Below are 14,835 nucleotides of genomic sequence, written 5' to 3'. Positions count from 1 at the left end.
TTACTTTTTCAAACAAAAATGCCAAAAAAAAAAAAAAAAAAAAAAGACATTTCCCTTCTCTACTGCATACCATGCAGGTATGAATGTATTTGACAGCATGTCTCTGCTGGGGGACTGATATCTGGGGTTTAGGGCTCGTATTATTTCCCTAATTGACATTGGAACACAAAAGATCAACAATAGCATGGTTAAACTGGTCAACAATACCCTTTCAGTGGCGGTTCTAGACCAGTTTCAATGGGGGGGTCAAGCTAGGGCCAGTCCTTTTGATACAGGGGCACATACAATTATGGTCAAATATCTAAGTCTGAACAATAAGATATATATATATATGCGTAAGGGGGTCCGGGGGCATGCTTCCCCGGGAGAAAATTTTGTATTTGATTTAAAGGCATCAATCTGGTGAATTCTGAGAGCCAAGTTATGATGGCAGAATATGCCCAGATTTCAACATCTTTGTGCTTTTTATGTGTGAAAAATGTTCTATTTTTACTGATAAAAACACTAGTGGTATGTTATGGTGAAGGGTTACACTTAAAATATGGCTAAAGTATTAGTGGTTAAACAGCGGCAGTAGCTTAGTCCATAGGGACTTGGGTTGGGAACCGGAGGGTCGTCTGTTCAAGTCCCCGTCCGGACCAAAATATGGAGCGTGGACTGGTAGCTGGAGAGGTGCCAGTTCACCTCCTGGGCACTGCCAAGGTGCCCCTGAGCAAGGCACAGAAACCCCAACCGCTTGGAGCGCCTGTCATGGGCAGCCCACTCTGACATCTCTCCACTTAGTACATGTATAGGTCCTGTTTGTGCATGTGTGTGTCTTTCGGACCTGTGTGTAATTGACAGCAGAGTGAAAAATTGAATTTCCCCTCGGGGATTAATAAAGTATATTAAATTAAATTTCAGTAATCAAAAGAAAAATGACTGATGTACTGATCTGCCTCTGGAGGGCTATTTTATGATTTTAAATCATGTGCAGACAAAATATTCTTTTAAAACTCTCACACTCACAAGTACAGTTACAGATACGCAAAACAATACAAAATATGCAAAACGAAAGGAAAACAAAACGTGAGATTCAAATAAATTACACACAAACAGGCACAAATTACTGCTTTCCTCCCTCCCTCTCGATTTGCAAGTACAGCACCCTGAATCAGAGCATTTCAAAAGCCCTCTGGTAGTTGAATGCCTCTGGGACAGGCCCATTTATGGCAACCCACTGGATCCGTGGCGTGCGCGATCCGGCCGAGGTACGGGTGCCGGAGCTAATCGCGGCCATTCAAGTAACTGCTCCACCAGCCACGGCCAATATGGAACGCCAACGAGGTCACTAACACGTGAATTCCAACACGTAAACAACACGTAAACAACACGTAGACAACACGTAAACAACTCGTCAATTTTTCACGCGTTGTTAACGTGTTGTCTACGTGTTGTTTACGCGTCGTTAAATTAACGACGCGTTAATTTCACGTGATTGTGAGCCCTTTGGCCACTTGTCCAGTTTGAAACGGGTGAGAGTCTTGAGTCCCCATCGGCTCCTGAGCTGTTGGGTTAAACCATTTATGTAAGCCTGGGGGGGTTTCCACCCTCTATTTAACATGATAAGAAACCTCTTAGTTCTTTGCCATTGTCTTCCTTTATTGTGTAGCTTATAAAAATAAAACATTTGGGTTGCAGTTTTAGAACTTTATTAGTTATTACCAACATTAGTTATTACATTATGAATTATCTTTATCAGGATAAAATTGCCTCATTTTGCTCCACTATAGTGGGCATTCTAGCTTTAACACCATTCATCAAACGTTAATTTAATATCAATAAAAACATTAACTTTTTTTTATGGAAATAGTAACTGCAATGGTACTCAATGAATATCTGTATTTGGAAAACATGGAACTTTATTCTTTGAGCATTTTAATTTAATATATGACCAGCAGGGGGCATACCTTACCTTACTCACTCTTAGTTCTGATTAAATGGTAAAATATAGGTTGATAAGAATGTCCAGATTTAATGTTGGTGCTATGGTCAAAAGAAAATAATACACGTTTATAATATTCATAATATTCATTCATTTAAAATATTCAACTGTCTGTGATTTGTTTCCTGCCGTGGAGTCTTGAGCCATTTGCAGTGGAATCACATCAGTCCCAGCCTTTTCATATGGTCAGTAAGCCATTTTAAGTCTGTCACATTGCTAAATCAGAATAAAAACAGTCAGAAAAGAAGCCATAAAATTAATTCTGGTTGATATTATATTATATCATTTACATTTTTTTTTATTTTATTTGCACTGTATATATACATTTTGTATATCTTGCTTTCTATTTATGTTATACAGAGTGTTTTGTTTTTTTTTTTTGTTGTTTTTTTTGCGGACCCATTGCTGCTGGGACAAAATAATTTCCCAGTCTGCAATCAATAAAGTAATTCTATTCTATTGTATTCTACTGTATTCTATTGTATTCTATTCTATTCTATTCTATATTAAGTGTATAATAGGCTACTCAGGAACAATCCAGGTTACTTGTTGGTGCGATCATTGTGGAGCATCTGTAATGCACAGTTGAAAACATTCATGTCCCTTATTTTCTGCATGACTATTTCCAGGCAGACATAAATTATGTGTGTGGTTCTAGAAAGAAACACTAGAATGGCCGGAATCTCAACACTATCATCATCGCACATAGTAAACCCTAATTATTGCATTTTACACATGATTTTAATAGAGAAATCTCAGAACAAGTAAATCAAAATTAAAAGTAACTTCTTTAATTATGAAACAATTTATTTTAATACTTAATAACATATCTTGAAAAATAATAATAATCGAAAAAGCTGGAAACGAGCTGATCTAATACAAAAAAAAAAAAGAGCCGTTTTGATCAATGGTCGCAGATTACCTCCGCTCTCCTCACAGTTACCACACACGGGCTTGTAGCATTTCAAGTGTCCGACGTTTGGTTCTGTTTGCAGCTCTTTTGGACCGGCACTGCCTCCTTGTCCATGTCTGCTGTTGCTGCGGTGGTTGCTTCTGCTGCTGCCCAGCTTGTGCCGACTGCCGCGGCCGCTTTCCCCTCCATGTATTCTGCCCACAGCTCCTCTGACAGCTGCTGCAGGACTTTCCTCCGGGCTCTCCTGCTGCTGGTGCTCCTTAAATAAGATGCGGGCACTGATCCCAGCCAGGTCGAGGGTGTTATAGAAGACCGCAACTGGCCATCTTCCTCCGCCTTTGGACGTCCACGCCGTACTTGGTGTTGTTGTAGTACATCACAGACACTCGTTTTGCCTTTGCCCCACTAAAGGTGCCCACACCTGTGTGCAGGTGCTCAGGATGCAGACATTCTTCCTCAGCTTTCCCTGGTACACAGTCAGAGTCACATCATTTCTGCGAAATGATGTGCGGTCAATATGACCGCTTATGGCCGGAATAGGTATAACATATCATATTTTCTTTGTCTTTTGTGTAATTTATATAAAAACTATTAAAAGTTAAAATTCAGACACTTTTAGGAAAAGTCATGTAAGGGCAGTATTGCATTTTTTCATTCAACAAAGTTATTGCACATATACATTTGAAAACGGTCAAAATTACGGTCTTGGCCGATCTATGTTACAAAAAAATGCGTATCTTGTGTTTACTTAAATGTTATAATGTGTTTTAAACAACGTAGTGTCTATTTACACGGAGGTGAAAATTAGCCTTTGCCCCGCGATCCAGCTATTTACACTTGACCCCTCACCCATTCTAATCCTGAAGGTCTTTAGAAGGGTATACATTTCATTAAAATGGGTAAATAACACCTGTGTACCTAATTATGTCTGATGAGTGACTAATCTCTGAACAAGAAGAGGTCTGTTTAGGTTTTAACAAGCCCCATTATCAGTGATAATGCTGGTTATATAGCCCTAAATTAAATTTAGATGCTCAAAAAAGGTTATATTTATATATATATATATATATATATATATATGTATAGTTATATTGTTGGCTTTTGATATTGAGTAGCCTGAGTAAAACTGCCACTGAAGACCAACAAACCGATCGAACCTGGAGGTTTTCAGGGAACAATGGAACAACCATGGCTTGCGCACTGTTGGCCACCGCACACCATGCCAGATATTTGTCCAAGGATGTCTTCAGAGGCAAACACAACCACTCACAGCCATGGCTGAGATTTTTGGATCTGACACTGCTCAAGAAGGTGCAGCTGCTGCTCTTCCTGCTCTGAATTGGCAAGACGTAGTAACAGTCCCTGCTAACCAATTCAGTCCAAGCCATGCACAGATGCAACAACTCCAGGGTGTAGACACTCTGGCAGGACCTATTGGTAGTCTGGCTATAGATACACTCCAAAGTGTAATTGACATTTTGGAACAGTAATTTCCCGTCCATGTCACGGCCACGACCGTAAACCTGCTACATATAGCTGATAGACTCCTTTCCCATTGCCAGTAGACGAGTGACACTCGTCACATTTCCTCTGAACACCTATAGCCCTGCAATAAAAGTTATGTTTATGAAGGGTATAATGATGTATTTTTGCTGATGGAACTCTGGTTATTCATTCTAATGGTGTTTTTTGGATTATATTGTAAAGTTGATGAGTGATTGTGATTTTGAACATTTTTACTATATACTAATGGTATGAAATAAAAATACCTTTCTCATGATGGTCTATTTCTGTGGGTGTTTTGATGTAGAGCCAGATGTGGATTGAAATATTTTCTGTTAATTAAAATATTAATTAATAATTAAATCTGGACATTCTTATCAACCTGTATTTTAACATTTTATCAGGACTAACAGTAAGGTATGCCCCCTGCTGGTCATATATTAAATTAAAATGCTCAAAGAGTAAAGTTCCATGTTTTCCAAATACAGATATTCATTGAGTACCATTGCAGTTACTATTTCCATAAAAAAAAAGTTAATGTTTTTATTGATATTAAATTAACGTTTGATGAATGGTGTTAAAGCTAGAATGCCCACTATAGTGGAGCAAAATGAGGCAATTTTATCCTGATAAAGATAATTTATCATTTAATAACTAATGTTGGTAATAACTAATAAAGTTCTAAAACTACAACCCAAATGTTTTATTTTTATAAGCTACACAATAAAGGAAGACAATGGCAAAGAACTAAGAGGTTTCTTATCATGTTAAATAGAGGGTGGAAACCCCCCCAGGCTTACATAAATGGTTTAACCCAACAGCTCAGGAGCCGATGGGGACTCAAGACTCTCACCCGTTTCAAACTGGACAAGTGGCCAAAGGGCTCACAATCACGTGAAATTAACGCGTCGTTAACGCGTAAACAACACGTAGACAACACGTTAACAACACGTGAAAAATTGACGCGTTGTTTACGTGTTGTCTACGTGTTGTTTACGTGTTGGTATTCACGTGTTAGTGACCTCGTTGGCGTTCCATAGGCCTAGAAGCGGCTCGGCGCTCCGCTCCGCTAAAATTACGTGCCGGGTCTATTTCTGACGGCGCTTTCTCAGGAGGCACTCCAGCCGGTGCGCTACAGAGTGACGTTCATTTACCGGAGGCATTTTATATCTGGCCAATTTTTGGAGACTGTGGCTGGGCAAATTAGTCAATGTATGGGAAACACTGTATTTAAACACTAGAAAACTCAGGCCCTTTTCCTTCTTGTGTGGTGTATTCTGCACGATTCACTGGGTGCGCCTCTTTAAGTGGTCCGACCGGCAACCTGTTGAGACGATTTAGTTCTGCGTTCCCCCTCCGACTCCTCGGCGGGGGGGGCCACAGGGGGAGCCGGACTCGGAGTTACGGGGGCACTAGCCCCTGCTGGCCCCCCAAAACCGCCATTGTACCCTTTACAGCTTACTTACCTCCACCATGGAGCCTCCACTGTGGAAAAAGGCAGCAAACCTTTAACAGCAAAGTTTGTGACTGCCATGTGGCACTCATCTTGTTTTTCTTTTGACATTTTTCCTTTTTCTAGCAGGGTGAACGGATTCACACTGACTGGCCTTGTCGTCCTCACATCAGGGTGGACAGGATCAGGCTACTGTGAGGAGATAAACATGACAGTAAGCGTTAGGTGAGCTGTTTAACCAGCCAACCCAATAGATGACCACATTTTAACAAGCTTATATTAGTTACAATCATTCATAGCTTTTGATTTCGCTAGCTATATAGCATAAACTAAAGCTACACAACAATGTCTTAATGTAACATTACATGGTTCACATTTTTAAGTCACCACGGTGCACCAATTAAGTTGCAGTAACATTAACTTAAGTAAACAGACATACAGTATAAAATTGGCCAAATTTTGCTAAATGTAAACTTACCTGTTGAAATCCCAGACACAGTGCCGTCCTCAGTACTCTCGGGTGAAACGGAGTCCGGTGGTGGAGATTTTGAAGGAGGCCGCTCTGGTCCAGGCAGACTTGAATACTGAGTGGAAGAAAGATGTGCAGTCAAACACAGAGCTGCTCTTAAATTGATTAAGTGCACGTTAAGATGCTTCATCAAAATTGGTTATGTTGCCGGCCTTAGCAACGATGTCGTTTTGGAAAATATTGCATCGTGCACTATTGCCATCAATCTTGCTAAAATGGAGCCACACTTTTGACCTCGGTGGCATTTCTTTAACCGCTTCGATGACACACACACGCTGTAGTTCACAACACAGATACACGTGAACCCTGTCTGTGGGGGTAACCACATAAGTATTTTTCCTCCATGCCTCAACCACATGTAACTTTACAGCCAATCACCGGATTTTATCAGATCTTGATCATGTGATTAACTCCTAGGTACCGCAACTTGGCACCAAAAGACAAGGCATCTTTTGATACTGGGTAGTATCAAAGCATTTTGTTCGGTGCCATAAAAGAACCGAAATTCGGTACCCAGCCGTACCAGCCAGAGCATTGATTAAATCTGGTCCTGTGAGTAGGTGGTTGTTTAGATAGGTGCTTTCAAATCTGGTAGAGCAGTCGAAGACTAACTTTCTCTGGCTTCCTAGGATGGTACACCCTGTGGTGCAGAATGTACCATGTATTGCCATCCTTTGGTGTGCCATCTGCTTCCTCCGCATCACCATCTTCAAAGACACCTTTGAAGGTGGTACTTTGGATTTTTCTCAAGTTTCCTTTTCAAATGCTTTAGTCTAACTGTAGCGAGCTGCTTGTTCTTCAGAAGCTGAGGACGTTCTCTGAAGGGTAGGGGCATTTTCAGATGCCCTTCCTTATTATGGTGGGTCTTTCCATTCAAGAGCTGGAGAAACTGGATGTCTTGAGATATGTTCCCTTCTCTAGGGTTTGTATCTCGAAAATCTGTTTCCAATTGATTACAGAGGCAGGTGTGAGTAATGGGAGCTCTTTTACAGAGATGTGATGGCAGACACCTGCTATGTTCATTGAACTAGTCCAAAGTTTAATGGATCCCACAAACCTCTAGCCTAAGTCAGTTTTGCCTGAATATGGTTCATAATCTTCTATTGACATAACTTTCCTTGGTTTCAGAACCCTTGTGTAGTCATAGCCAATTGGGAGTCCTGCAGGACAGTCCAACAGATCTGGCATCTCCTCTGTAATGCTGAGAAGATAGGTCCACCCTTTAGCTGTCTCACAAGTTGGAATACTATTTTACGTTTTGGGATGCGTTTTCCTGTGTATGTGGCAGTTCATTGTACTCTTGTGAATGGTACCTTCTTACTCTTAGTCCATCCACCTTTTAGCAATGCTTGATTAAACCTCTGTCAGTCAGTGTTGTCAACTTTAACTTAACCGGTTCAATTTTTTCACAAATGTCTTGTTCAATAAATGAATTAATTACTTTTTTATTCATTTTTTTATTTAACCTTAATTTAACCAGGTGAGTCAGTTGAGAACAGTTTCTCATTTACAATGACGACCTGGGCAAGAGGCAGCACAGAGAGTCAGACACATTCAATCACAGTGAAACCATCAATCGCACACAGTATATAAAAACACACAACACATAACAAAAGTATGAGCTAAAAGTGGTAGCGCTGGTCCAGAGAAGTTAAAAGCATGTGCAACGATCTCAGATTATTGTTGGGAGTGTGTTTTGGAAAGAGGAGAATGGGATGAATGTGTTAAGTTTAAGCATTGCTGCAGATGATTCCAGTCACTAGCGGCAGCAAATTGAAATGATTGATGGCCAAAGGAGGTGCGGGCTTTTGGAATGACCAGGTTAATGTAACTGCTGGAGCGTAGGTTACAGTTGATGTTGCTGATACGGAGTAGTGAGCCGAGATATGAAGGGGTGTTTCCAGTGATGGTGTTGTAGATGAAGTGATACCAGTGGATCAGTCTACGGGAGTGAAGTGATGGCCAGTTGGTGATGGGTGTTAAAAGGAGCACCTGTAACAAAGTGGATGGCGGTGTGGTAGATAACGTCCAGTTTATTGAGAAGAGCTTTGGAGGCAGACCTATATATTATGTCACTGTAATCGAGGATTGGGAGGATTGTCATTTTAACCAGAGTGTGCTTTGCAGAGTGGGTGAAAGATGCTTTGCTACGGAACAGAAAATCAATTCTAGATTTGACTTTGGAGAGCAGTGTGTTAATTACTGCTCTGAATGTGTACACCAAGGTTTCTAGGCTGTTTTTGTTACACGAGATAGTCACACTGGAACAATCATTGTAGCGCAATCACTGTTGCCCATTCTCACACTGCATTAGACAGTGGAAGCACTTTCCTCTTGTGGTGTTTCAGGTTTTTCACCTTGAGGACATTCTTTGTGAAGCAGAGAGGGGCAAATGTTGCAAGTGACTCTCTTTTGACAATTTTTAGAGATATCGCCAACTCTGAGACAACCAAAGCACATATTTTTAAAAGTGTTTTTCCTTGCCTCCAGAGGCATCGCTGCAAATTTTTCTCATTTGAGATAGATGATTTGGTGTTGTTGGCAGCAGATACATTCAGTTGGCCTTTTATTCTGAGTTGCACAAGAGCTAGGTTTGGAACCTACCTGTGGCCTTTGAAGTGGCTTTTGGATTTCTAGACACCTGGTAATGCAAGCAGGACGCTGGCTTTGAAACGTTTCTGTTCCTTCTCAGGTTTCTCACGTGTGCTTTAATGCAGGGAAGAAACTGGATTGCATGCAAAGCGTGCCTCTTCAGCCACAAAGTCTGCAAATTCCTTGAAACCCGGATATGCCTTCCCTTCATACAGTGTCTCAGTGACAAGCCCGTTCCAGCGGATTGTTACATAGTCAGGTAGTTTCAGGAATAATTTTTGATTTTCCTCACATTCATCTAAAAACCTGAGACCTTAGACATGGGACATAGCATTTTTACAGGAGATGACGAAATCTCTAAACTCCCTTAATTTGATAGATTCCTTTGGTTCAGTCTTTGGTCAACTGCTCAGTTTACCCCAGAATGCTCTTAAAACTATGAAGGGGTGTCCACAATGTTTGTTTAAGAGCTTGTGTGTATGTTTCTCATCACTTCGATAAAATTTTTATCACTGAAAGTTTAATCACACAATGACATTTAATTGATACAGTTTTCTGTGGGGTTTTCTTTTGCGAGGCCATTTTGGTGACAGTGCTCAACTTCTGATGTGCAAATGTTCCACCAAAACAAGTTCCCCCTTGACACTATTTTGTAAGAGCACCGTCACTGCATTCTGGGCTTATCCAAGATGTCTGTGATTGTTTTAAAGAAACAAAAACTATCCAGAACATTTTTTCCTCATAACAGAAAGATCACCTGTGATTCCACACCTTTCTCTAGCGATGACACTGTGCTCTGGTGATTAGACTGGCTACGCAACACTATACTGTATGGGGTAAGCACCAATGTAGAACTGTGTTTTAAAATCTAAAAGAACTTTATAGTTGAAAAAGAATTTTAATTTTCCATTCTCTGCTTTATTTTAGGTTCTGGAACCAGATGAAAAACACACAGTAGATGAACATGAAGAAGATGTTTTGACAGTTTCTGTTTGAGATCAAGTTGAAAAAAGAAAAGATGGAAGGAAAAAAGAGAAAAACTACCCATTCCTCCTCTGCTGGATATGATACAGACAGTTATAAGAAGAGACCACGACAAGGGAAGAAGAAAAAGTTAAATGAAAAAAGGAATAAGTCATTACAAAAAAATCAAGGGCATCAAACTAAGATGTTTTCACAGGAGGGTGTTCAGGATGAGCTACCAAGCAAAAGTGTCCCCAGCAATTCTTCCTCCTATCCTCTGCCTTCTTTTCTTTTTAGAAGAAGGCGTGTAGCTAAGGATCATCGACAACAACGTCAACAATCACCTGAATCATCGGGCACCAGCAAAACAGAAGGTGAGGTGGGGGAGACAAGAGGCCAGGTTTTACGTACAGCCTATCCTGCACCAAACAGCAAACATTATTGCAGTCTTTCGTCATGTCTCGAAACGTCGAGAGGCCCCAGTTCACTACAACAAAGTTCTACCCTTCAAAGACCTTCCACAGAAAGAGTGTCAGGTCATGGCAGCCCCAGGAAACAATTTACCTGTCCTTCACTTTTCGACACTTCCAACTACTATCCCGTCTCTGCTGGGTATGACACAAGCAGCCATAACAAGAAAGGTGACACTCTACAGGCAGACAAGGAAGACAAAAATGAATCATTACACAAATATCAACAAAGTAGAACTTCCTCCTCAGACCCCAGTTTAGAACAAACACCCGCTGACTATCAAAAAACATGTGCTGACTATCTAAAAACATGTGCTGACTATCAAAAAACATGTGCTGACTATCGAAAAACATGTACTGACTATCTAAAAACATGTGCTGACTATCGAAAAACATGTGCTGACTATCGAAAAACATGTGCTGACTATCAAAAAACACGTGCTGACTATCTAAAAACGTGCTGACTATCTAAAAACATGTGCTGACTATCGAAAAACATGTGTTGACTATCAAAAAACACGTGCTGACTATCGAAAAATATGTGCTGACTATAGAAAAAAACCTGCTGGCTTTCAAAAGAAACTTTCTGACTTTCAAAAGAAACTTTCTGACTGTCAAAAGAAACTTTCTGCCTATCATAAACCATTTCTTAACCAACAAAAACAAAACCTGGAAATAACCCCGACTGTTGCCCCTCCATGTCCACAAAACACACCCACAGTCCTGCAGGACCCAACTGTCTGCACTGAAGGACACAGAGTACAAGATGCATTTGAGTTTTTGTGTATGCAGTATGAAAATGAACCAGTAGGTGACAGTGATGCTCTGGTGGAAATAGACACACCTGTTACAGCTGTGAACTACTCTGTCACAAACACCCTGCCAGCCCATTCTCACCTCCTACAATCCCCAGAATGCTTTAGGAGCAGGAGAGACTCCAGCTGCCTGCCTCGCTCTCACAGCCTGCCTTCACTGAGTCAGATAACGTCTGCAAAGAGCAAGAGCTTAACACGAGCTGAAAGCTTACCTGACGTGCTGTTAACAAACAAGCTTAGAAGAAGGCGTGTAGCTAAGGATCATCGACAACAACGTCAACAATCACCTGAATCATCGGGCACCAGCAAAACAGAAGGTGAGGTGGGGGAGACAAGAGGCCAGGTTTTACGTACAGCCTATCCTGCACCAAACAGCAAACATTATTGCAGTCTTTCGTCATGTCTCGAAACGTCGAGAGGCCCCAGTTCACTACAACAAAGTTCTACCCTTCAAAGACCTTCCACAGAAAGAGTGTCAGGTCATGGCAGCCCCAGGAAACAATTTAACTGTCCTTCACTTTTCGACACTTCCAACTACTATCCCGTCTCTGCTGGGTATGACACAAGCAGCCATAACAAGAAAGGTGACACTCTACAGGCAGACAAGGAAGACAAAAATGAATCATTACACAAATATCAACAAAGTAGAACTTCCTCCTCAGACCCCAGTTTAGAACAAACACCCGCTGACTATCAAAAAACATGTGCTGACTATCTAAAAACATGTGCTGACTATCAAAAAACATGTGCTGACTATCGAAAAACATGTACTGACTATCTAAAAACATGTGCTGACTATCGAAAAACATGTGCTGACTATCGAAAAACATGTGCTGACTATCAAAAAACACGTGCTGACTATCTAAAAACGTGCTGACTATCTAAAAACATGTGCTGACTATCGAAAAACATGTGCTGACTATCTAAAAACATGTGCTGACTATCTAAAAACATGTGCTGACTATCGAAAAACATGTGTTGACTATCAAAAAACACGTGCTGACTATCGAAAAATATGTGCTGACTATAGAAAAAAACCTGCTGGCTTTCAAAAGAAACTTTCTGACTTTCAAAAGAAACTTTCTGACTGTCAAAAGAAACTTTCTGCCTATCATAAACCATTTCTTAACCAACAAAAACAAAACCTGGAAATAACCCCGACTGTTGCCCCTCCATGTCCACAAAACACACCCACAGTCCTGCAGGACCCAACTGTCTGCACTGAAGGACACAGAGTACAAGATGCATTTGAGTTTTTGTGTATGCAGTATGAAAATGAACCAGTAGGTGACAGTGATGCTCTGGTGGAAATAGACACACCTGTTACAGCTGTGAACTACTCTGTCACAAACACCCTGCCAGCCCATTCTCACCTCCTACAATCCCCAGAATGCTTTAGGAGCAGGAGAGACTCCAGCTGCCTGCCTCGTTCTCACAGCCTGGCTTCACTGAGTCAGATAACGTCTGCAAAGAGCAAGAGCTTAACACGAGCTGAAAGCTTACCTGACATGCTGTTAACAAACAGCTTTGAGGAGTTTACACCTGAAATGACTGCTGATGAAAACGATGAAACCTACAGGTTCCAGTGCTCCTGCCCAGGCCTGTACCAGTGCAGTGTGACAGGCCTGGTGTTTCACATGGAGGGAGAAGGGGACGTGGTTTACAGGATTGTCCCTTGGAACAGGAGGCTACTGGCCCAGCATCACAAGAAGCCTGCAGGACCCCTGTTTGACATCAACTGTCTGCAGCAGTCTGTGTGTCAGCTTCATCTCCCACACTGTGAGATCCGCTCCACAGGTGGATGTGATTTCTTGTCAGTTGCTCATGTGAACGATGAGGGCATTGAGTTTATCAGCCCTCACAAGATAACAGAAACTCATGTTATTATAAACATCACAGGGTTTTCTGCTTTCGGTAACGTCACGGATGAAGACTCACCACCTGACCCGGTCCGAGCGCTGGTTCTGCTGTTCTACAGGCCCCCAGTTGATTCTGATCCTGAGTCCCTCCTCAATGTGTTGTTGCTACCAAAGAACGTTTCACTCCGGGATGTGCTGCGCACCAGGAAGAAGTTAGTTGGAGATGAGAGCTACATAGAGACATCCCCACACTGTAAACTGCGCCCAAAGCAGGAATACACTCTGTCCACTTGTCCTGAAGACGACTCAGTTCTAGTTCAACCAACAGAAGCAGAGTTTGACTGCGACAACTATGACAACTACTTCCCATCATTCCAGGTGAGCCTAGAAAAGATCATGAAACACATTAAGCTGTTTTTGAGAAACGCCAACAGCTCCCACAGTGTCTGGGAAAGACGAGTTTGTCTTTCATCCCCTGGAGTAAGAAGGTCCTGTGGGCAGAGCGCTCTGAATCTCCCTCCTAATGAGAGGCTGTTTGCCATACGGAGCAGCTTCATTGATGGGATATCAGGACCTGTTCTCAAAAGTCTGCTGGACAAACTGCTGGAGAAAAAGGTGATAAGCGACTCTGAGAGGGAGTCAGCGGACGTGATGCAGAACAACAGAGATAAAGCTCGTTTTGTTATCGACACAGTGAGGAAGAAAGGTGAAGCTGCCAGCTCAGAGATGATTGAGTTCCTCTGTGAGGCTGACCCCTTCCTCTGTGAACATCTTGGGCTGATCTGAAGCTAAATGAACAAGTGATGCATGCAGTTAAAGTTAAACTTATTCTACACTTCTCAGGGCTTCACCTGCACAGATACAGACATTATGAACAGGTACATGTATAGGTTTAGACAACTTGCGGGAAATGTTACCCTAAATGTTGTGATAGAGCTGATTTACTTGACCAAGTCAGTAATTGTTTAAAATGTTAAATGTTCCTTCCTTCATAGCAAACTGTCTGTTCACTGTTCTAAATTAATGTGCCAGCTACATAATACTATCCTTACCTGTTATCTGTTTATAATTAATTTACAACACTGAGAGTAGTCATTCAGTGCCTCATCCCCTGAACAACACAGGAGGGAGACTGTATCAGGTACTACACTGTTCCTCTGAACTTCAGCAATCATTTCACATCCCATCTGCTATTCAACTCGCTACTTTAGGCTGCAGCCAACAGTAACATTTCACATGACATATTGTTTGGTTGTGAAAATCTTGATATTGATTTGGGGACAGTGACATGACTGGAAAGCTAGCCAGTCTTGTTGTTAAACATACAGTCAGATTATATTTACTGTTTGTCAACTGTATGCACTTTTACTGACTCTAAAGCTTGCTAGCATAATGTTAGCTTTCTTGCTGGGCAAAAGGGCTCCAATAATAATAATAATAATAATAATAATAATAATAGTAACAATGACCACCGTGTATATGTGTGTGTGTGTGTGTGTGTGTGTGTGTGTGTGTGTGTGTGTGTGTACAATATAGGCCCATTTATCAAGGAAAAGAAGCAAATGCATATTGACAAATACAGCAGTAAACTAAAAAAAGAGAAGAAAAAAGTATATCAGGAGAAATATAAAGTAGCATTGTACTTGTTATATATACATATATATATATATATATATATATATATATACACACATTTACATACAGTACAGGCCAAAAGTTTGGACACACCTTCTCATTCAATGCGTTTTCTTTAT

General features: G+C 41.2%; 1 protein-coding gene across 2 annotated transcripts in view; it reads left to right on the top strand.

Moving 5' to 3' along the window:
* LOC144458852 (caspase recruitment domain-containing protein 8-like) overlaps positions 1-14,632 on the top strand; it is a 33,819-nt gene extending 19,187 nt beyond the window's left edge. For both annotated transcript variants that reach the window (XM_078162518.1, XM_078162519.1), the window contains exons 2-3: positions 9,723-9,810; positions 9,902-14,632. In XM_078162518.1, coding sequence (XP_078018644.1) covers positions 12,485-13,867 — 1,383 coding nt within the window. In that variant the 5' untranslated portion in view covers positions 9,723-9,810; positions 9,902-12,484 and the 3' untranslated portion in view covers positions 13,868-14,632. The remainder of the gene's footprint in view (positions 1-9,722; positions 9,811-9,901) is intronic.
* Positions 14,633-14,835: the final 203 nt, after the last annotated feature.

The sequence above is a fragment of the Epinephelus lanceolatus genome, chromosome 20 (genome assembly GCF_041903045.1).
Source record: "Epinephelus lanceolatus isolate andai-2023 chromosome 20, ASM4190304v1, whole genome shotgun sequence".
Lineage (NCBI taxonomy): Eukaryota > Metazoa > Chordata > Actinopteri > Perciformes > Serranidae > Epinephelus > Epinephelus lanceolatus.
This window is presented reverse-complemented; position numbering and strand designations above follow the sequence as displayed.